General features: G+C 37.7%; 1 protein-coding gene across 1 annotated transcript; it reads right to left on the reverse strand.

Moving 5' to 3' along the window:
- Positions 1–23: 23 nt before the first annotated feature.
- Positions 24–23,443, reverse strand: gfpt2 (glutamine-fructose-6-phosphate transaminase 2). Its single transcript, XM_036588663.1, has 19 exons — positions 23,288–23,443; positions 21,777–21,884; positions 20,988–21,083; positions 20,686–20,811; positions 17,951–18,009; positions 16,764–16,898; positions 12,481–12,542; positions 9,429–9,508; positions 7,954–8,071; positions 6,737–6,900; positions 5,569–5,664; positions 5,139–5,236; positions 4,338–4,458; positions 3,528–3,685; positions 3,324–3,438; positions 3,083–3,210; positions 2,708–2,875; positions 1,857–2,018; positions 24–1,167 (listed from the first exon to the last, which is right to left on the reverse strand). The coding sequence occupies exons 1-19, from the start codon at positions 23,292–23,294 to the stop codon at positions 1,123–1,125; spliced, it is 2,046 nt and encodes a 681-aa protein (XP_036444556.1). The 5' UTR covers positions 23,295–23,443; the 3' UTR covers positions 24–1,122.
- Positions 23,444–24,712: the final 1,269 nt, after the last annotated feature.

Below are 24,712 nucleotides of genomic sequence, written 5' to 3' on the forward strand. Positions count from 1 at the left end.
ATAGAAATGAACAAAAAACAAACTCACCTATACTTCATGCTTTATTAATTTTTTATTACAAGTGATCACTGTCTAATAGTAAACAGTAAATATTCCATATAACTTGTTTTTTATATACATACCCCTTAACCTTCATCCCATAAAACTTTAAAAAATATATAATAAAATTGATTTTAAAAAGGACATTGACAACATGAATACAGACAATAGAGACAATTACATAGGACTTATCGGGAGCAATTAAAAACCTATTTACTCCCAGCCAGTAGAAAATAAGTTATCTAATTTCTACATAACATAAATAGATTGAGACAAATCATGTAAATATTTCAAGGTAAAAAATTGGAATGTAAATTTAATAATACAATGGAGTGTACCTCAGAATGCCTCAGGCAAATATGAATTTGATGTAATATCCTAACAGCACTACTTTTTCAGATTTTCCAGTGAAGCCCAGAAAATATTTACAGTGAAATAAAAAAAAACAGCTACAAGCAAAACTGTCATCTGGATGTCTGAAAATGTTCAGTATTAGGCTACATAACATTGAAAATGAGGTGACTTTGGGAGTATTTACAGTGTTTCCTCGTGCTGTAATCAATAGTAAACTCCCTTCACTTGAATCCAGGTGTCACTCACAGTGAAATATGATTTGGCTTATGTACGTCAGTACCTCCACAGCTCTCAGTGGAGAAGGCAAAAGACATTCGATTTCTTTATTAGTACTCCTTCATCTACTCAAACCCATAAAGGTCTTTGGTTCCCATCACTTTTAAAGTATTGCACATTGGTTTGAAAGAAGTAAACATTCAACCTCTCTGTGCTCCTCTGGCTCAGTCGAGTGCAGAGGGCGGAGGTTTTAAGGCACAGTTTAGTGTTTCCTTCACTAGTAGTAGAAATTTTAGGCACTTGTAGAGATCAAATCAATGCACTTCATGGAGCACCCTCACACCGGTTCAGCTGAGGGGAAGATTGGTCTTCAGGGTTTTGGTCATAATTCATAAATATGCACACGTTTACACATGCGCACTCAGTCGCATGTAAACACACACACTCATAATTGCACTATGATGGTAGGTATTCTCCAAGTCTACACTCCTAGATTTGGGTTCTCAGGACAGGTCACTCCACGGTCACAGACTTGGCCAGGTTCCTTGGGCAGTCCACCTGTGATAAAGACCATGTAATAGATGAAAAAACTGCATCTTACAAAAATAATATCATTTTGGAAACAGAAAATTTGTCGTATATTTCAATCCCTTACTTCATGGAACCACTGGCAGTTCCACTCCTCACTGTTATAACTTAAGAATAACTTACAGTTTGCATAGTTTTCTATAAAATCACTGAATAACAATCTTTAGGATGTTTGCTGTCTAGGTAAAGAATGTAAAATCTCTTCTATGTACAGTGCGTTGTACATAGTACACTGCTGAAACATATGCATTTCGGTTAATAAAACAGATGAAATGCTTTGGTTAATAAAACAGATGAGACAGTTAATTTCAGGGATTCGATTGCCTAATATTGCTCTCCACAATACACAGGTAACTAAGTTTAAGACAAAGGAACACCCTGTTGCTTAAATCCCAGAGAGATGTTTAGGAGAGGTTTAAGTCAATATACAATATTGTCTTAAGTTTGAGTAAGAGTATTAAGAAAACATCTCAGGAAGTAGGGTAAAAGATTAATATACAAAAAAATGGAACCGAAATAAAATGTTATATCTTTGAACACACAACCGAAACTGATCACTGTAAATATACATGAAACACATACAAACAGCACATATCTAAAAGAAAAATCTAAACATGACTGCCCAGAGCTGGACACAGTACTATGAGAGTTTGACTCACATCATATCCTCTGAGCACAGCCAGGTGGAAAGACATGAGCTGCAGGGGGATGACGCAGAGGATGCCCTGCAGGCAGTCCACTGTATGAGGGAGCTCGATGGTCTTATACGCCATCTTACTGATCTCTGGGTCGTCCTGGCAGCACAGGATGATGGGCCGCCCCTGAGAGACACACAGCAGGGAGAATTATTCATTAAAGAATATATACTCAGAAAATAGATGTCTTGGTGAATAGATGGTAGAAGTCAGTGATTTGGTCTGTGGGCAAATATATTTTCTCTACCACAATTTCAGGAATTGGCTGCTTTACTGCTTTTGACAATTTTTGAAAAAGTTGCATTTCAGCATTATTCTTTTTAACCAAGCAAAGCTACAAGTGGTATGTTGGTGAAATGATCATCAGGAAAGGAAATTAACAATTTTTTTTATTTATGAAAACTATTTTTTATTAGCTCTGAAGAGGCAGCCTTCGTTGCTCATCAGACACGAAAAACCTACACATTTCCTTGGGGTATTTTTGAATAATAAACCATCTTTTAAAATGCAAGCCTGCAGCCTTACATTAATGTCCATTTTTGTTTTTGTTTTTTTTTTTTCAATTTTTCCCTGCGGTTAAACAATTATCCATTCATTATCGTATCCCTTATGGAAACTTGAATATCAAAATGAGTCAGAAGGCACATTTTATAGCAGTTTAAAAAGAACCAACATTGAGCTAAGCTGCTTCACAGCCTCAATACATCAGCAGAAAACAGATAATTTCATCTGTGACCATTCACACATTCAGGTGTTTACATATGCCAATGAGTAAAAACAGATTTTGAGTTTTCACTTTAAAAAATGTATGTTACCTGTCTGGCTGTGACCTGCTGCAGGGCGTTGTGGCACTTAATGTAGCACACATCTTTCATGATCACCATGATGACAGGCATGTGGTAGTCAATCAGAGCCAGGGGGCCATGCTTCAGCTCTCCAGCCAGAATGCCCTCTGAGTGCATGTACGTGATCTCCTTAATTTTCTGCAGGATGCACAATAACATTCATAATCAAAACATATGATTCATTTAAAACAGCTCTTTTGTTGAGAGCAATGGTTCCCAAGACTGATCCTGGAGTTACCTTAATCTGTAAATGTTTGTGTTTTTCCTGTTCTGACACACCTGGTCACCTAATAGGTTACTTAACAAGCCGTTCCTGAGTTAAAGTAGATGTATTAAACTACTCACCAGTGCCCCCTCGAGGCATGTGGCATAGTGGTAGCCTCGGCCCATGACTAACAGAGACCTCTGCTGGTCAAACTCATCTACTATGCTCTTGATCTTCTCGTCCAGTGCAAGAACTTCTCTGATGAGCTCTGAATGGAGACAGAGAGGGGGAGTGTTTATCAGTGCAGCTCAGAGACACATGCTAAATCTCAAAAATCACAGAGTCTGTGTTGTGAACTCTACCACACACACACACACACACCTGGCAGTTTGCGGAGGCCGTTGATGATCTCCTGCCTCCTCTTCTGCAGTGAGAGTCTGTCCTCACTCATCATCAGACCAAACATGACCAGAGACACAAACTGACTGGTGTAGGCCTGCAGAGGAGGATCATACAAACTCATTAGAGAGAGAGAGACAGATGGAAGAAACAGAGAGAGGGACAACCTGTCATGTTGTACCGTACCTTGGTGCTGGCCACTCCAATCTCAGGCCCAGCGTTGATGTGGACTCCACAGTCTGTCTCTCTAGAGATGGAGCTGCCCACTGTGTTGGTGACCCCTACAGTGAGAGCTCCTCTCTCCTTACAGTAGCGCAGAGCCATCAGTGTGTCAGCTGTCTCACCTAGTCACAGACACACCTACATTAGCCTGTATCACTGCTGTCACTGTAGCTGCCACTGTCGTCTACTTTTGGCAACAGTTTGGCAAAAAAATCATATTTACACAAATTTCCTCTTATAGCAAATGTGGTTAATCAGCCAAGATGTTTGATGTTCTTCTTTAGTCTTGCACTAGAGCTATGAGGCTAATGTAGCTAACCAGTATTGGAAGTTAACACCCCACTGATTATCCATGTGCAAACTTCATGCCTAAATCATCACACACTTGCCTCACATCGAGTTGGTAGGTTTCAGACACTGTATAACATACTGTGATCTATCCAAATGGATAAAAAATGCATTTTTTTAGCTATGCTAAGCAGTTCATTTTGATAGGTAACTTAACAGTGTGTGTCATACATTAGCCTTGTGTTCTCTGATGCAAAACTAAAGAAGTAAACTTTGGACACCAGGCATGTCTTAGATAATCAATTACATATGAGGTAAGGAGAAAACTGTGCCAGTCATTGGTATAATATTACACCAATGACTGGCAAAAGTTTTCATAATAGCACAATATTATCATTATGTCGCTATAGGTGCGCAGACCAGAGTAAGGTAGTAGAGGACACTTGGTCAGTTTAAGCAAGCTGCAGTGTCTCAGTTGTGGTGTACCTGACTGGCTGATGAAGAAGCAGACGTCGTCTCTGTAGACGGGTGTGGTGCGGTCCAGGAAGTCACTGGCCAGCTCCACCATGACAGGTAGTTCAGTCAGCTCCTCCAGAATCTGCCTTGTCTGAACAGAGAGAGAGATACAAACTTCAAGCATAATGAAATACTTAATTCACTTATACAGATTGTTCTTAAACATGATCCTGGCCCTGCCCAGCACATTTTGGTACTTCCCCCAGCAGTACCCAGCTGCAGCCCCACAGACCAAGCCCTTGGCTGGGCAAAGCCTTAGCTTGGGTGAAAATAGCCCCAGCTTGGACAAATGTTAGCCAACTATGTGTCTAGCAAAGTGTTAGAGACAGATCATGCCAATGTTACATAGAACAGTTAAGGTTAGGGTTATGGTTAGTTACTTCCCCAACCATGTTAGCTAGTGTAATTTGTTCTTTTAAAATAAAAACGTGAGGTTAGAGTTAGCGTGAAGGTTATCTACACTTGCAATTATGTTAGGTAGCTAGCTAGCTAACACACCCTTAGTTTTTCTACTGCATATAAATGTAACTATCACATATCCTCTCTGAAACAACTGCGCTAATAGACTTTTACCTAAGCTACTTCACCAGCACTTTTGCAAGCTAGCTAACTCGAATGGTTCACTAACCAACTGGCTAACTTCCACCTTTTTCTGTCAAAGCTGAGGCTGTGCCCTGCTGCAGCTAGATGTCACTCATTTTCCTTGCTCTAATACACCTGACTGAACTAATTAGCTAATTAACAAGCTTTTCCTGGATTAAAGTAACTTACTGCGACTCCTGCGTGAAAGCTGGTTCCACAGCCGATTATAATGAGGCGCCGGCACCTTTTGATCTCCTTCAGATGATCCTTCAAACCCCCAAGCACCACTGTGCACAAAAACATACATAAGGAAACACGTGTTATTGGGCGCCGTACCCAAAAAAAATGTGTCGTCTACTGAGAAACGCTTGCTATATGTTCAAGTTTTACAAGTTCCATCAACAAGTTCCATTAATTTCTAGTAAAAGTGTTTTACTACCACAATACACAAAGATGTACAAGCTATTCCAGGGCATGCAGAAAGCAGTGCCCCAGTTTAAACTAGTGCCTGCTGGTGGAAGCACTCCAAATCAGTGGAGCACGTTTTGGCCCTGGAGGCAGCGCAGTGTGAGTGCTGTTTGCTGTTTCACGGCTGGTGGAGATAGAGGTCAGGCTCTACCTGTGTTGGTGTCGAAACAGATGCGGCCCCTCATGGTGTTGAAGACAGATTCAGGCTGCTCGAAAATCTCCTTCTGCATGAAAGCTTTGAAGTTACCTGCGGGGAGAGAACCATGAGAGCCAGCATCAGCATACAGAAACAGAGAGGGGGAGAAAGAGAGAGAGAGAGAGAGAGAGAGACAGAATGAATGATATAAGATGATCACTTGAAAGATGATTAATTGAAATTTCTTGCAGAACTATGCATTTATTTTCTGGGAATGTTTTTATTTTGTTTTGCCCATAATAGGGCTGTAAATCTCAAATTTGATTCTTTAGGAAACTATTTAATGCATCGTAAAATCTCAGCTTTCACCACAAGTAAACTTTTTATACACTGAATACACAAATGTGACTTGAGAAGTTATTTACACAGCAGTACAATATAGACATGTTCCATATAGACATACAGTACCACGCAAAAGATTTATGCACCTGAGAAAATGATAATTAAAAAGCAATTTAGCAGTGCAATAAGTGTTATTTGCTCAGAAAAACAGTAATATTAAAATAAGAGCAAAGAATATTAGCACAATGAGTCTTATGTAAGTCTATAAGTTTACTTAACCATTTTCAAAGCTCTGCTTGTGGCAGCCCAGAATTAATTGTAGTCATCATCCAATACCTAATGTGGCTAATCAATACTTCAAGTTGAATCAGTTGTGCTGGTGGTGGATTTGAACAAATCAATGCAGCAGCTGGAGGTGTCAAAGTGAAGTCTGGAACTAAAACTAGCTCACAACTACTTTTTTAAAAAAAAGAAAGTTATATTTTACTGAATTTGTGTTTATGAGTAGTTATTCTTATATTATATAAAGCTTTTACTTTTTTTTAAGTTTTATAGAGCGTAAAACACACTTACTGGGTTTAAAAATTGGCTAAAGTGCCTTAGACTTTTGCACAGAACTCAATGTTTTTGTTCATATTCATAAAATATGAGTGCATATTTTATTGAGTGTTATTATAAGCAATGGCCGTTGATTCTAACACTCAAAACTGATGCACCTTCAGATCAGTGCATGCATTTTACATCCCTACTCTAGAAGTCTCTAATTTAGTTCTAGTATTTCACTTCAGTTCAGTGACTGCTGTACATATGTGTGCAAATGTCTTGTAGGCAGGTCTGTCACCTTTCATGATCTGCTGAAGTTCCATTTGCAAGGTTTGGATGACTCGGACAGGATCCTCTCCAGCACTGCGGCTCATGCGGTGCAGAGACAGCTTCCCCTCCGCCACTGCTGCTATGTCATCATCCTCCAGATAGATCACCTTATTGGTGTGCTCAATGATGGCACTGAGAGATGCAGAGAGAGAGTTGGACAAATATAGGGTGATGGGTGGGGAGAGAGAAAGAGAGAAAGAGAGAGAGAGAGAAATGTAATAGGATTGTACCAATAGTACGTATCATATTGTACTGATTACATTAATATAAACATGCATCAAACAATACATTAAACAGACTGGAGCACATAAAGTACTCAGTTTAATACTGAGTTTACTGCATAAAGTATAATAAAAATTACACAAGTAAGCCCACAGTGAGGGCAGCCCCTCTCTCTGAAAACATCAAGAGCAGAGAGGAAATGCACACTCCTCGTAAGCATATGTTAGCTTGGGGATAACATATTAGCTTATTATGAAATACTGTACTTTTGTAACATTAAATGAATTGCTTCAATAAACTAAAAATGGAAACATTAACATAAAGTTCTGTGCAAAAAATTGAACACCCCTGGCTAAATTACATGTTTTGTTGAATTTCTGAGTAAAAATAAGTTAACATCCTTTACAGGGAACAAACTTAACCATGTCATTTTGCAAAATGTGGGGCACAAATTCTACTAATATGGTGAATTTAATATATCGGACAAAAAAATAATATCTAAAATGTGCCACTTTTTTACCCTTCTTTTTTCTTTTCCCAGTATGTTAAATTCAGAAAACAAACAGTGTGGAGACGCGTGTACTCTGTAGATTCTGTGTAACCTATGTTCAGAAGTACATTGGATGAACAATAAAATGACAGAAAACATCAATCAGTACTTTTCTGTGTAACAGTATTACAATAAAGTATGGCAATACAGTTGCTCAGAAACCCGATGTAGGGAAAATATCAACACTGCAACAAGATTTTGTGGCCACAAGGCAGCAGTGCTGAGCTGCCTGTTCATGGTGTATTGGCCTTGCCTACTTAATGCTCTACTCATCTAACCTGGATTTTTGTGGTTAAGGAATGTCTAAAAATACTTTTTAAAATATTCTTCCTATTTACACGAAGAGACTCATGAATCCATGCTGAGATTATTATCAATGACAGTCTGTGTCTGTTTATGTGTGTGCGTGTTACCTGGCATCAGAAGCGAAGTAGAACTCCACAGCCATCCTGTCATTTACAGAGTGTAAGGCATTGCTGCTGTCCACCCTGTTAATGTAGTTTTTATTCTGAATGTCTCTCCTAGCATCTCCTGTAGATCAGAAACAAACATGTTACATTAACTAAAGAAATGACAGTTTAATTAACAACATTAATTGACAACAGTAAATGTAAGAGTTGGGCAGTAGGACTTTTGGAATTTGTGACTGATAACCACCTTTGCTGGTTAAATGAATACTCCAGAATTTTTTGGTCTAATCTCTAACTGCTGCATGTGTATGGTACCATTGATTACCACAGACAACAATTTCTCTCTACTGTATTTATTTATAATAGAAGCCAAAGAAAAGGTGTTTCAGCATCTGTGGCTTCTATTGTAATTGTGATTCAGAGTCATTGGGTTTTCTGTTCTTAAACTAAGTATTATTGTCCATGCTAGTGGACAATTTGCTATGGATGTGGCAGATAGACATTAGGTTGAAAAACATTTCTAACAAAATTGTTAAATCTACGCTAAATTGTATAATCGTATATGTTACCCAGCTGGCGTTTGTGCTATGTGGTCCAAGTCACAAGAAAAGAGTGCAAAAAACTCACTATTTACTGTTCATCTCCTCCGTTCCAAATCAAACACAAACAATTTCATGGAAGATCAAGATCTAGAGACAATGTTTCTTCTGAACATATGACCTCCCATTTTTAAAACAGTTAGCTGTGTAAACCGGTACATGCCTAATGAAGCACAGAATGATCATGTGCCATACAAATTGTAACACAGAAAGGAAGATTAATCAGGTATTAACTATGCCGTTAGTACAACACGTATAATATTAGTTGAAATTGCATGTAAATCAAGTGCAACTACAGAGAGTATTAATGTAGTGCCATCTTAACACATTTCTTATGGGTAAAACAAGTATAGAAAAATGTGATTTGCTTGGGGTTTGCACTGCCAGTAGACTATTCAGAATGAATAACACCGTGAATTAGTTAAAGGTAGCCTAGGAAGTCAAGCTTTAGTTTACAATGTCAAGCTTGTAACAACAGAAGAACACTTTTTGGTGTTACAAAGAACCATTTTCAAAAAGTTTCTAGATAGAACTATATACAACACACTTTCCATCAATCCAAAGAACGATTTCACGATGCAAAGAACCATTTAAGCATGAAATTGTTCTATATAGAACTACTGGTCTAAATAAAACCACATTTTCAAGAGTACCACATGCCTGGCCCCAAGTGACATGCTCTGCATGCTTGCTTTTGTTGTTTAGCCATGCCTTAATGCCACAAAGCCAGAACCACATTTTGTCAGTTGCAGGTCACTGTAAAGGAATGCATTAAAAGGACAGTAGTCCCTCCTTCACAGAACTGGTTTGGTGAGCTGTTCAGGTTGCACTGATGGGTGTGTATTCTGCATGGATGATGAGTGCAGGACTGGTACTCACCGCTGTTGTATTGAATGGGGATCTGTTCAGTGGAGAGCTTGTACTGGCTTCGCACGCCGATTAACAGAGGACTTCCTCTCCTAGAAGGCAAAAAAGTTAACAGAGTTAAATGAGAGCACAGACTGTTGAAACTCACTAAAGAATCCTGTCTAATCACTGTTTACCCTATCAAACCTAACATCTCACTGGTGATACATTCAAGGCCAGGTCCATATTAAGCATAAGCCTACACTAAAAAGAACTTTCAATGGTGATTCACTATTGGCAGTGCAATTTAGTCCAAGACTAATCTATGTTTGGGAAACTGCCCCTCAGATGCGTTGGCTTTGTTCCCTTTAACTCATTAATATCTGCCACCAGAGTAGTTGGAATATGTGCATGTTCATGTTGATCACAGTAAAATATGCCAACATGAGGAATTTGAGCTTTGTGTAGTATGTTCTCTAATGTTCTCTCTAGTATGTTTCACTGCGTAAAAGAAGCTTGATGCAGCCTTTATTCTTGGATGCACTTTGATAGTTTCTGAGCGAGCGTGTACACCCAATCAGAACAGATTTCACATCACTAAGAGTTTGTTATTGATTTGTTTCATTAGACAAACAACAAAAAGTGGGATGTATAGTCCTATTTATATGCTTGCTCTACACAAAATGGTAGTTTGGGACAGAAACAAAATACAAATCTACAAACTGCTGACTTTGTTTTTGCACAGACATTAATATGGTAACCCCTTAAACTGCAGGCTTATTATCCAGTTATAAATCTTGACTTATTTTTCAGTAACTATTATAAATTATGTGGCAGCTACTACAAAACTAAGTGACGTAGTTATGTTATGCTATAAGACATTCATATACTATAAATTTCATTTCACAGCATTGACAAGAGCTCAAACAAACAGTTCACCTGTGTGACACAAAGGCTTATTCTGTTTCTCTATCCTTCTCTCTCTCCCCTTACATCCTTGTTCAGATCCGCTCGGCTAGAGGAAATATGACCAAATAAATTCCCTTCGCACACAAGATCAATATATTTTGCCACAATCTACAAATCTTTACACTGACATACGCCAAACAGAAGTCTCATAGGTACACATTCTTACAGTCTGCTCTGTTTGAACAGGTGTGGCACTTGCATTAAAATAAGCTCAGCCAACTGAGTAACGTTCCCTAACCTGTGAAGAGCACTCCAGATAATATTATATTTAATGGACTTCTAATTCAGATGTAGCAAAGAGACTGACATGGAATAGGACCGAAAAGATTTGGTCCAGTGAGATGTGCAGTCAAATCCAAGTCAAATAAGGGAGGGCAAGGACAACGTAGAGAGTAGTGCTGCACGAAAGCTCAATGCTTTTTCAATACTGCAATGTGGTAATTCAATACTTTCAGTATTCTCAAATCTTTATTCCTATAGCCCAAAACTATACTCACATTGTATTTAAATCTAATTGCACATGCTAATTGGACACCCATTAGCATGTCAAAAACATACCATTTTTTCAGCAAAATATGTAACATAAAGTGGTGGCACTGCTTTGTCTGCTCCAACTTTTCAGATGTCATTAACAACTTGAAGAAAACTTCTTGAAGTATCATGATTTTACATTTTTGCCACATCACCCACTCCTCTGTATCAGTATCAAAGTCAAAATTTGGGTATAATGACAAGCCTAGTAGAGAAAAAGCTCTCCACAACAATTTGGTGAGACCTGGCGATGGGAATTCTTTTGGAGAGAAGATCTTTCTACCAAACAACTATGCCTCAACGATCTGTGTCCTCTGAGGCACATTTCAGTTAAAAAAAGGTTTCTTCGAAAAACCATTCCAGGCAGACAGTAAAACAGATTGCAACAAAAACCTGAGACAACAACTTGGACACTTTTTCATGAGAAAGTATAAAACAGATTATCTGCGCAACATGCGCTGACTTACACAATTCTCCCGTCTGGAGAGAAAACTGACCACAAGCAACAACGCACTCATTCAGAGGAAGGCAGGCAGATGGGAGTGATTAACTCCGTACGTGGTCTCACTTGGCTCACGTTCATATGTATAAATCGATATATACTGTCTCTGAAAGGTTAGAGCACTGCTCTGCTGCATTAGGCTTGAGTAGATCCGGTTTAACTCTTAGAAGTCGAGAGGCATACAGGGCAAGTTACACAATGAATTACATTTCTTTATTCATTTTTTCTTTATCCCTACTTATTTGTTACTTACTTATTATTTGCTATAAAAACGCTATTATCATTGATTTCTGATCTGAATCACCATGTTTGAGTCTCCATTTCTGACTTGTATACATATATATATAATTTTTGTTTCAATGCCAAATGATAATAAAAACAAGGCAAAACGTCAAGCATCTTTTTTTTCTCGATGCAAAACAACACTGCACACAACGATGTCTTTTCATCAAAGTCAAATCTTAATAAAATATGTGCTCTCCCACTTACAAACACAAATCTGGTATAGATTGAGAGTTTAGAATCTGCACTTTTGATAGAATTGTTCTAATGAGCCACAATCAGAAAAAATTAATAAAAACTTGCAACATGATTTTGTTATCACCAGTGACAACTGCAAATTCTAAGGCATTAACTGAGGAACTTAGTGGAGTGAATCTGATTTATGGCTGGAAAAGGCATGAGTAACAGCAGGAAAATGCAACACGTCATGCCCATTTCTACAACTACAAAGTTATTTGTTTTACTAGCTAGCAGGAAACCACTACTTTGTGTTAAAAACTTACTTGTGCAAAATGAAAGAGTCTGAGGCACAACATGAGGTGAAGACAAGACTAGAGTAAGGCCATATGCCAGCATATCAGTACATCCTTATCGATTTCCTGCATTAAAGACTTGTTTTCATAGTGGCACACAAAACCACAGTGCTTCAATGACCCAGTTTCGAAGCATGGGAAAATTAAACATATGACTAAAAACAAAAGTGATCAGTTGATTTGAAGGAAGAGATTAAAAAGGTATACAGAGAGAGGAAGAAAAAGAAAACAGCACAGAAAAGAGTTTTTAGACGTTATTGCTGCTGACCTGGTGGCGACGGCCTCTTCTGGGAAGTGAATGCTTTTGAACACAAGGGCAAAAGCTCCCTCCTGCAAGAGAAAAGATAATCATTTGTGCACTCATAATAAAATGTCATAATAAAAGAAAAATGCCCTTGCTACCTCACAAATTCTTGCTAGGTCTCTGCAATGTATTGTTTATTAACTGTTATCCCAATATTAGCCTTTGCAATAATGATATTGCCAACTTTTGCAATATGTGAATAAGCCCTAAAATAAATCACTAAATGCTTTACTGTGTGTCTGAGCATTCTGACTAACCAGAGTTCCACATGATTTTTTTGTTTAGATGAAGTAAGGCTTCCCATCACCCAACAAATGTAAATAACTTTGGTCTAAATAACACAGGGCAAGTTTTACCTATTAATGGTTAAAGGCTCATCAAAATGCATATCACAGATAAAATATGCATCACTGATCACTGATGTAAATGTACAGGGGAAGCACTGCTGTAATCTACTGTATTTCTGAAATACAGCTGACTGCTGTGAGAAATGGTGCATTCTGGGTGAAACATTTTAAGCTTCTTGTCAAAGAACTTTAACTGTACTCTGCAAAGCACATTGGGAAAGTAACCAAATATTGTAGTGATGGAGATGAAGCTTCTCAGTATTCCTTGCAGTTTTGTTAATTTTTGTTTTTATTTTTTTCATCTACAGTTAATTTTGCAAGAGTTTTTCTTTTTTTAACATGTTATTCCTACCAAATGCATTTTACATGTTTTGGTATTCCAACCATGATGGTGTTTTGTGTTTCACTTCATCTCATAACGTTGTAATTGAGAGAAGTTTGGTTACTGCCATCTTTGTAGTCTTAACGACTGGCAGAAATGCTCAGAACTGCTGTAATGTGATGTTCAGTTGATGGTGTGGTTTATGAACTGTACTATGCCATTGTGAAAAATAGCATGATCTATCTCTCAACAATCTAACAGTAAGCATGGCTGTTCAAGAATTTGCTACCAGAAATTACAACATAATGTAGCAAAACTGAGGGCCCTCAGACAGCTGTGGGTGCAGTATATACGAGTACATTATGTACATTAAAAATAAAGGGTGCAGGAAACAAAACTGTAAAAATACAGTAATCAGCTGTTTAGAAATACAGTATTGTAATTGTTTTACACAGTATCATCATCAAATGTCATTTGGTTCATGTTATGCTGCCCTAAGTCTTGCAGTCAACTGTAAAGTCTGTCAGCTCCCTCTCTCTTGGCTCTGTTAAGCCGACCACTGCGGTGTGAGGAGATCAGGGGCCCAGAGAGAGGTGCTAAGAGGAACAGAACTCCTTAGTGAGCTCAGAGCAGGGAGATATACCAGCCCTCTGTGTGCCACCAGCTCCCACCTCCTGCCCATACACTGAGTGTGCACTCGCACTGAGAGGAAATCACACACCAACCCACACAGACACTCAAACTCATACCTTTACTAAAAGTGACACACATAAACACTTAGTCTGCCTGTTAAACATTAATGGTTGTATTAATACAGTAAGCTATTATACTAATTTGGCTGGGTGTTGTTTGCGCTAGTGATGAATGATTGGAAATGGCCAAGATTGGAATCGGGATCAAAGAAAAGAAAAAGGGTGCTTACACAACTGTAGGTGAGGTGCTATCGAAATTCATTGGAATTGATTGGTATCGGCCAATTTTTGCTCCAAACACAGCAATAAGACAATATTTTATTCTCATTTTGGCTGATCTATGTTACAACTTTAGACATAAATAACGTGTCAGAAAGTGCTACACCTATACCAAAATTTCATAGCAAAATTGAGGTACAGTTTTTCTATTGTTTTCAATTGTTTTCATCAGTGCTCTGGATGCCCTGAGTCCAAAAAAGTTCAACTCAAAGTGTTCAAGTCCCCACGTCATCATTGTTTTTCAGTGCTGACCAACCAGATCAGAGGCAAGGCAGGCCTTCAGTTATTTAAATAGGTAACTGATTCTCCATTTAAGAATTTAAAATGACAGTTTTTATAAACTACTAAATCACAATAATGCAATTTATAATGCAACTTTGGTTGATAGAAAGCACTGGAAATGCTAGTGTCTTTCATGTGTTTTACACAATGTGAGCTTTGGGATAATAAAATTAATACACATCTTTCTGTAAAGAATCTGAATCAGTGATAAAAATTCATGACTGGTGAAACGCTTAGTTTGCGACACTCAGCTTCAGGGCATGTGTATGAAAGATGCTATATAAATAAAATTGCCTTGCCTTGCCTATGAAGAGAAGTTTTTGTTTAAATAATGATTCAACAGTTTTCTTAACTATACTAAAAAGTACATAACGCCCCACTTGAAAGGTTTGAGTGCTGACATCACAAGGGGATAAAATGTGTGGGGTATTGCATTATTCCCCAATAACTACATACCTTACATAGTAGCTCCATAGTAATTAGTGGGTAATTCATATCAGAGACCAAATAATAGGCCTTCACATTAGTAACGGAACAATTAGCCTGCAGTTTAGGGGGTTAATATGTTAAGTTAAACAGACATAGAGAACGTGCTCACTAATTAAAAACAATCTGAAAAACTATGTGTTTATACATAGTGTACGCAACTACACAAAACGAACAAAACAAGTGGAGCACTTGAACATGTTCGGGGCTCAGTCTGTTTTCAATCACCTCGGACTATCTCTCTGATCCTTTCTCCCTCCCTCTACTGCCTGTAAACCGAAGCCTCTTCCCTTAGCACTGCTTGCTACAAGGAAGGCGAAAGACCCATAAAATCCACATACTGCACAACCTGATGCACGGCCATTCAAAACTTTATCGCTCTTTCATCTCGCTGAACTCCGTCGCTAAGTTAAGTCGGGGCTGCCAAGCCAATTTAGATAATGAAATCACTTTATAGGAGAAGCCATAAAGGACGATATATCTCGATGTGGGGAGAAGAGGGGAAAGTTAAACAGGCCTGAGCTGATAGAGAGAGCTGGGCTTTATAAACTAATGATAAACTATTGATTCCTGTAAGGAGAATGCAGGCAGTAGAGGTGGGTGGCAGTGACAATGGCACGTTCAAAGTGTCCAAGCTGTCAATGGAGACGTTTATATAGATGTGGACTTTTGAATCTGGAGGGGGAGCATCTTGGCCCTAGGTGACGTCCAAAGGTGATATTGACAATTGATAAGAACAAAACACTCCTTTTCCAGTACAAAATAAATACATGAATCCTCTGAGCTGCTAACAGGAAAGATCATAGTGATTTCAGCTCAAATCTAGATAAGTCTTACTCATTATGTAACAAATTATGGCTTCTGAGATTTCTTTCTTCCTAATACGTTAGGAAGCAGAGCTTAATCTGGACCTGAAATTTTGCTCTGAACCTAAAAATGACACACAGCATCACATTTTGAGTCTGAAACCGATCCGAGTCTGACAAAATTTTGTCCGAATCTGAGCCAAACCAGCCCAACATCACCCCAAGTGCCAAATAAAACCTGACATGATAGAGCTGGTTACTTTGTAATGACAATAACAGCCATCATTAAAAAATAATATATCATAATATGCCACAATAAAATAATCAGCTGTCCAAAAATAAGTTTAAATTCTGGTTTAACAAATGTGCTAACTTATTTTCACTTAGAAAATCAAAGAAATATGTCATTGACCAGTGGCGCCAAAACTTTTGCATATGACTGTATAATATTTTTGGCCAAACAAATCAAATGTTCTTTAGGCTTAACTAAAGATACTTTCCTGAATCGATTCATTGTTTAAGTTTTCTCATGAGGAAGGACCTTGTGAACCTCAGTGCTGGGTGGGTGACGTGCATGATTAAAAACTATTTAAGGTAGTGAAATTAGTAAAGAATAAAGTAAGGAGAAAACTGAAGCAGGAGGAAACGCAAGGTAAAATAAGTTTAAAGTGGATCTGTTAGAACCTGAATGTCGTTTGGGAAACAACATCTGAACCTGAAAGAATGTGCTGTCGAGTTTGGACAAATATTTTAAACTCTAGTAGAAGTCAAAATGTCACTTAATTCCAACCTACAGTGTCTCAGCTGCCTTACCAGCAGTAATTATGACCGAGATATACAGCAGGCCATAAAGCTGGTAATAAGATACTTTCAATAGAGGGTTATTAGGAAGCTCCCTTTGCCTTTTAGAGACACTCTGAGCAACAACTGGACTTTAGCCCTGACGATATGCACCAGGAGGTTCCAGAAGAGTCTGAGTAAGACCACCCCACACGCACACACACATGCTCAGACGCAAAGTCCTGATGCTCACCAGCTGCTGGATGACGCGCTCCACTAGGGTGGAGAAAGACACACAATTGCTCTCGCGGTTGTCATAAAGATACTTGATCAGCTTGGGGATGACCTCTGTGTCTGTCTCTGACTCAAACTCATAGCCTTTGGAAACCTGTCAAAAGGGTGGGACCCAACACAGCCATGGTTACACATTGAAACAGCATGAACAGCAAAACAACAACATTTTGGGTTTTTTTTCTTGGTGGAGGAAAGGAAAAAAGCCCCTTAATTCTTAAAAGGATTACACTACAAGGATTACATTGATCACATTAAAGCACTATTGCTGAGAAATGATGGTTACTAACCTACACCACAGGAGTGAGTAAGGCTTGCTCATTTTTACATTAACGCTCCAGTGGTATTAAGTAGGTATATCCATCACTGTAATCTCATAGTTGTACGTGCTGGGATGAGTTTGGACTAAGAAAGTGCACTTTATGAGTGGGTGTCTCACACATGGCTCACAATATTAGTCATCTGTCTCTGAGGGAGTTCAATATCTGCAATCCAACTCTGGCATAGTTTCATTCATAGAAAAAAAGGAAACCATTACCTCGTCACTCCACATTCTTCCCAACACCAAAAAAAGCTTACAATCACTACTCTTAATCTCTCACCATCCATTCAAAGGAGAGTTTGTTGCCATAATATGATCTACCCACTACGTCTTCTCTTAACTGGCACACCCTCAGGAATGAATATTGAGTATGTTGTAAAACTGAACCAACTGCAAACACCTGATTTTAAGACGTTGGTTCTTTAGGCCACTGCCATTTTTAACCATAGATTCTCCACTCAGATATGCATTCTTTCAATTGTTTGAAAGATTACACCTAAATGTAACCAGCTTTCAAGACTGAACTTTAGAGGTGTGGAAAAATATCACTGCAAATTTCTTGCATGGTTGCGAATTCATTGCCATTTCCACCCTAGTTAGGATTAGCTACAACAAGCATTTTAAACAGGAAATCAATTCCATTTAATGTAGTGTATCTAAACTCTAACCTAAATTCATTATCTTGAATAGGATTTTGGTTAACATTCTGTAAAGCTTGTCCAACCTTGCACCAGCACAAAAGAATGCATTAGTGAGCGGAGAATGGATGGGTCAATAACTTTCCTGACATGAATCATCCTGTGTGTGCAATGTCAACTTTCACTTACCAGGTACTTCTTCAGTTCTTTGTAATTAGTGATAATGCCATTGTGGATCACCACAAATTCTACAGAAAGACACAGAAAGATGTTATAAATAAACACTCAATACATAGCGCCCACTCACTGCTTTACTTTCCATTCAGACAAAAATTAATGGGTTATGCTTAACTTAAAATAAAATGGAGCACATATGCCTCTTGCTTTTCTTGATCTTGCGCACACACACACACACACACACACACACCCACACATGCACATGCAGGCCTACACTGGCACATACACAAATCAAATTGCCTGTCTTTCTGTATTAGCCTGCTCAAAATATAAAGTCTTTGCTCTGGCTCTCGCTCTAATTGCTTCTCTCAGCCCAGTATCCTCTGAAAGCCCACAGCCCAAATGTCCACAGATAAGGTCAGGTGCTCACCAGAGTATCAGGGGAGGAATAAGTGGGAATAGAGTCTGGAATATTGTCAAATATATGGGGGTATGCAGTGATATGGAAATTGTGGGTTGATGTTGATATTCAATATGTTTCATGTACATACAGTTGTATTGTTTGAAAACCTCTAGTCAAATTACACAGAGAGTAGTGAATTAAGAATATATTTCCTTTTCCTGTAAAGCTACCATTTTGGAGATACAAGGTTTTTTTTAACAGTGACAATATACGTGTACATTTAATTTATATAAATATATATTTTATATCTTATAAAATAACAGCAAAAGAATCATTTAAATCATTATGTTTCTCATCAGTCCAAATCTGACAAACATGTCAACTTCACTTGACCCTTTTTATTTTTTTACAATGTTCATTTGAATAACAAGGTACATTTATTTAGATTTACAATACAGCAGAATTCCATTAGCGGCTACTACCGATTTGCATTTTCAAGCCCATTTGCATTTTCCTGTAGTCTCACAATACATTTGCAAAAATGTGCATGACAGCATTTCAACACGTTACTGCTGATGGAAAATTCACTTTTTTGTCTGTAGAAGAAACAAAGTCATCTGTTCTCTACATAACTTGTGAGCTCCCAGTCTCCCTATTTGAGAAAGTAGCTGCACACCTTCTGTGCTCATTGTAGCTGATTTGTCTTCTTGGGGATTACAGTGGAGACACCGGATCCTTCATCAGTGGCTCTAAATGGATCCTCTGTCTAAGGCTGCTTTATGGAGTCAGAAAAGTGAGATGAACGTCCTGTTTCTTTTCAGGGATCAGCTGTGTGGTGCGGTGTAATATGCAGCAACCTAAGCCCAGTCCTTGCCATTTATCTGCTCTTATCTGCTGAGGATTAGGGTGTGTACTACACTGAAAAAAGGGTGCTTTGACTCAAATGTGTCAATGTGTATGAATGAAATATATCAGCATAACTGCTGTCTTTCAGTTTACTTCTTTTAGCAAGAATTACATTGTTGTAACACATTTTATTTGTGTAAAACCATTTGACACATTAAAATTGTGTGAAGGCAAAGCACCATTCTGGCTGCATAATAATGTCTAAAATGATAAAATCACTAACTATGCTACCATTAAAGGAGCACAGTTTCACTGCACTTTATTTACTTCAATCAGCAAAAAGAGCATTTTCTTTTGTATTGTACTAAATAGATAGTTAATAAATAAGGAAGCCAAAATTTATCTGAGCAAGTGAGAAGACTAAGTTGGGTGCCTCATAAAAAACTTTACAGAAATTTTGAAGCCTTATAAAGTGACCGATGGAGTACAAAAGGGCATGGAGTAAGAAAAACACTGCTGTAAAAAATTTGTTTAAATAATTTGAACTTAAAAAGTTAAAGTTAAAAAAAAGTAAAAAGTTAATTTCAGGATTATTGAACATCAAATAGCGAGTTAACGGCTCAATAATTATGTGTGTTACATTCTGTTAACTCATTATTTGAAGTTAAATTTTAAAATAAAATGTTAATAATTTAAAAAAAATATATAATTTCATTTTAAGGCAGCCAGGTTACTTTCAAAAATTTCATTTTTGTGGGAGTTTATGTACTAAAACTAAGAATATTTTTTTTTTTTTCATGGCCATTTTCCATCCTCTTTTTCCCCTTAGAATTAAACAGACTGTTTGGTTACTGAGCCTTTAAAGCTAATATATGTACATCAGCTCTGTTCTGATTGGCTGCCCTGTATGGGGACTCAATCCCCAAGCAGTCTGAGATGAACTGCTTACAACTTCAGCATGAACTGATTGGACTAAACTACTGTAGACTGAATATGTGTATGCACGTAAATGTGTTGGTTTTCATGATATCACAAGAACAATGAATTTAGCTGTCTATATATAGACTAAACGGACTGGGGAGATGATATTACATTGTAAAAATTTAACAATATTTACAAACTACATACCAAAACAAAATATTTTATATTTTATTTTATTTTATTTTAAATTTTTATTTGAGAAAATAGGTTTTCCCATTATAAGAGCAATTATAAAACAATGCGAAACAAGCTGGGCACATTTGCCCAATAAAACATTCACTGGCACTTCTTGAAGTAGCTTTTTAACCCTTTAACTCTAACAAACTTGTAACAGGACCAAATTGATAGCGGCCACTAAATAATTCAACAGCTCTAATGTGTACTGCTGCCATACTGACAAATACAGTGATGATTCCAGATGTCTGGCAGTCACTGGGAAATGCATGTTTTGTAATGTAATAAGTAACACAGTATTGTGCAATCTCTGAAAGTGTGTGAAGGTGTATGCATGACTTACCGTTGTTCTTATCAGAGCGCTGCGGGTGACTGTTGACAGCGCTGGGCTCTCCATGTGTGGCCCAGCGAGTGTGTGCAATGCCAAAGTGTGTGTCCAGTTCCATGTCCAAATCAAGTGAGTCACTCTCTGGCAAAATGAAGGGAAATTCAAGTAAATGAGTAGTTCAATTCAATATGAATAGGGGACAGGGGTGAGTGATGCAGTCATCAGCCTGAGAGTGGACAGGGACTAGACGATGATGAAAGGGGAGAGATGAAGAGAAAGGTGGAGGTAAAGATTTATGACATAATGGTTGGACCCACTGTAGAGCTCCTCGTCAAGTGCTTTTACTTTGCCCTTCTTCTTGTAGAGGCAGATGCTGTTTTTGTCGTCTTTCCCACAGCCATCCACTGCAATACCTGGACAGGACACACAAAGTTAAAACATGAAAAAAAAAAAACATGAAAGGTCACCCTGTTCTCAAGAAAGGTAACTGGAAGTGAAGACATAAATCGGAGAGCTTAAATTCAGTCTGCACTGAAAAAAGGGATGCATTCAGTTTACTTGAGTCAAAAGTGTACAGCATTTCCACACCGCTGTCCAGAAAAAAAACGTGTCCCCAATTTTTAGTTTTTTATTTTTCTACCTCAGTTGAACACAGCAATGTCCTGTATATCGTGTGGAAATTTCATGATGAATGGACCAATAGAACGGCTCCAAAATGACTTAGTAAAGTAAAAGTAAAATCTAATTACATTAATTTACAAAAAAGTTGTTTTTTTTTTTGCATTCTCCTACTATTTTTGAGATATTTCTTTTTTGTAGCAACAACACACTCAACACAACTCTGTCTTTCAGTTTACTTACTTCTGGCAATAACTCCCCAAAATGAACTGTAGTTTATTCACATAGAGGTGGCGTACACTCTCGAATCAAGTAACGTCAATGCATCACCTTTGCAGTTTGCTGCCAACACAGTAGCCACAGAAACACCGGCCTCTTTGCACTGCCAAAATACATGAAACGAGGCCTCTGTTCAGCTCTGAGCCGGATCTATTTCCAGCACAGCACACTGACATTACTTTCACAGGAGCTGGGAGGAGCCATCTCACCTGCAGAGTCATAACCTCTGTACTCCAGCCTCTGTAGTCCTTTTACCAGCGTCGTAAAGATGTCCTTCCTTGTCCGTGGCACTCTGTAGTTCAGGTAGGCGAAAATCCCTGGAGGAGGGGCATTAGACAGAGGAGGCGGAAAGGTTATTAAAATGCAGGTGACATGCCTTGTAAAGACTTTACAGAAATGTTGCAACACTATAATGTAGCCAAGTGAACACAGAATGAGACAAAGAAGAAGAACTGTAATTTCCTTTCTCTCTCAATATTACATATTAGATTTATGATGCTTACTGTATAAAGTGCAGTGGTTACTGCGTGATAGTTATGATTCATAGTAGTTATAATTCTTAGCAATTAACAAGCCTTAAGACTAATAACTGAATATTAAGCATAGAATTTAAGGGGTTGCATAACTATGTGATGGGAAACTATGAAGTAACTGAGTCAGAGAGAAGTTATTAGGGGTGCATAAAATGGAAGTAGGGAAAGTTTTTTAAAAAAGTATAGCATTAAATTCTAAAAGACATAAACATTCAAGTGTTGAGCCTCATAAACCCTTTTCAGACATGTTGCAACATTATAATGTCACTGATTGAGCATATAATGAGCCTGGAGTTAGAAACAATAAACAATTCAAGTCTGAGATTTTTTTAACCCCTTGAACTCTAAGGGCCTCACAGTAGGACCTAATTCATAGCAGTTGCTGAAGAATTCATGGTAATTACTAGATAATAAGACCTAAGATTTATAGCTGAGTAATAAACCTAGAGTTTAAGGGGTTAACTGTACGATGGAAATAGAGCTGGGCAATATGACATGTATCTTCATCATAATAAAGTACACCACAAAATGTCACAATAAGCTTTTCTGACCCCAACTGCATGTTTGATAAAAAAAATAGAGTATAATTATTATTGCTTAATTAGAGTTATTGCAGCACAGTGTGTGACATGCTAAATACAAGTAACTGTTTTCACAGTTTTTTTAATAGCATTTTTAAAGTGTAGCACTACTTTGTCTGTTCTAACCTATCAGATTTCAGAAAAATATCATTACATATTTTGCCCACCTCTAGACGGAAAGACGAAGTAGCTAAGTGAGAGAGGGGGACTTGTATGAAATTAAGGGATTCAAATGACTTGTTAAATATTTGTAAAGCCAAGCTGACAGTGACTCATTTAAAACTGAGCCACGTAGCCTCGCCTGTCCGGTTAGAAAGAAAAAGAACGTACAGTCTGGCACACTTTCCTTGCTGCCTTGAAACCGGATCTGTCAGTGGCGTTACGTTGACACAAGGCGGCTTCGTCAAAGCAGGGCAAACGATTTAAGTGCTAATGACAAGCGGCTTTTTTCAACATTTATCACTACATCCTTCAAACTAAAGCTCTCTCACAGCTGTTGAACTCTATCCGCCTTATCCACGACGCAGGTTATCTGGCTAACAGCAGCTAGCTAACCTCAGCTAGCCTCAGCTGTAGAGTGACAAAAATGACAGCAGTCTGACTTACCACACATCGTTATGATGTCTTTGTTTCAAGTAAACGTAGCCGTGAGTGTCTTGAAGTGGAGGAATAAACCGCTGCAGTCAAGGCAGTGAGCTCCAGTGACTTGAGGAGAGAACTGTGCTGTTACACACACACATCCACACACTCACGCCTCCTCCTCAACTTATAAGAGCGGCCGCTCCACCTCCGGTTTCCACGGAAACGCTGATCCCGCCCACTCCGCCTCATTAACATAGAGAGGCACGAGAGCGAGGACGCATCTCACCGCGTCAGCTTTCTGATTACAGATTATTATTTTATAATTCCTACTTAGCTGAATTAATTACTCAAGTCGCTGCGTTCAGAGCTTTATATAATGATCTGACTATTAAATAAAACAAATAAAATTTGTTATAATAGAATGAACTCATTAAATGACATCTCTCAAAATAAGCTTAAAATAAGATGACTTTATGACTATATGACAACATTCTCTCTCTCTCTCTCTCTCTCTCTCTCTCTCTCTCCCTGACCCCTCCTCCATATTTATATTTGTATAACTATCTTCTAGTGTAGCTCTCTATGTAGCTAATATATGCTAATATATGTATATAATCACTATATTAAATACTAAAACAATCTTAAGTAGTTTTGGCAGCTAATTTTACAAGACTTATTTTTTCCAAATTATTTAGTACCATTTCTTATCATAAAATTCATAAAATTTTTACATAAGGCAGAAAGTATATATATATATATATATATATATATATATATATATATATATATATATATATATATAGAAACATGTTTTACTTTTAATGTAAGTTAATGGAACTAGACTTTTTTTCAAGTAATTTTCTTTTGGTCCATTCATCATGAAATTTACACACAACAGGGCAACAGGCATATATATATATATATATATATGCATTCAAAAATGTATTTTTGCAAGTTGCAAATAAATGTCAGAAATTATATTCTAGTGCGATGCTACTACAACATCATAGATTGAGTCATCAATTAATTAATAGATAACTGTAAAAAAAGAACCATTGTTGAATGTGTAATATAATAATAAATCTTGAAATATCCTCTGATGTTTAACTTGGCAATTCAGTCTACACTGTACAAGTTCTTAATCAATAAAATAACAGCAATTATTAACCTGGCAAGTTATTTCAGACTTTTAAATGCTTTTGTTTACATTAACACTTTTCTTCATGGAGCCACATGTGCCCACATCAAACTTTTTTTAGAAACTTTTCGAAAGGTCAAAATGTTTTCCTCTTGGGTACATCTAGTCCCCACAAAGAGCTAAATACCACACACACTCACACACACACACACATACATACACACACACACACACACACACACACACACACTCACTCACTTTTAAAAACACATTTAAGCATTTCTTCACCCATTTATTGTCATCAGTGCAGT

The sequence above is a fragment of the Colossoma macropomum genome, unplaced genomic scaffold (assembly GCF_904425465.1).
Source record: "Colossoma macropomum unplaced genomic scaffold, Colossoma_macropomum, whole genome shotgun sequence".
In the NCBI taxonomy this organism is placed as follows: Eukaryota; Metazoa; Chordata; class Actinopteri; order Characiformes; family Serrasalmidae; genus Colossoma; species Colossoma macropomum.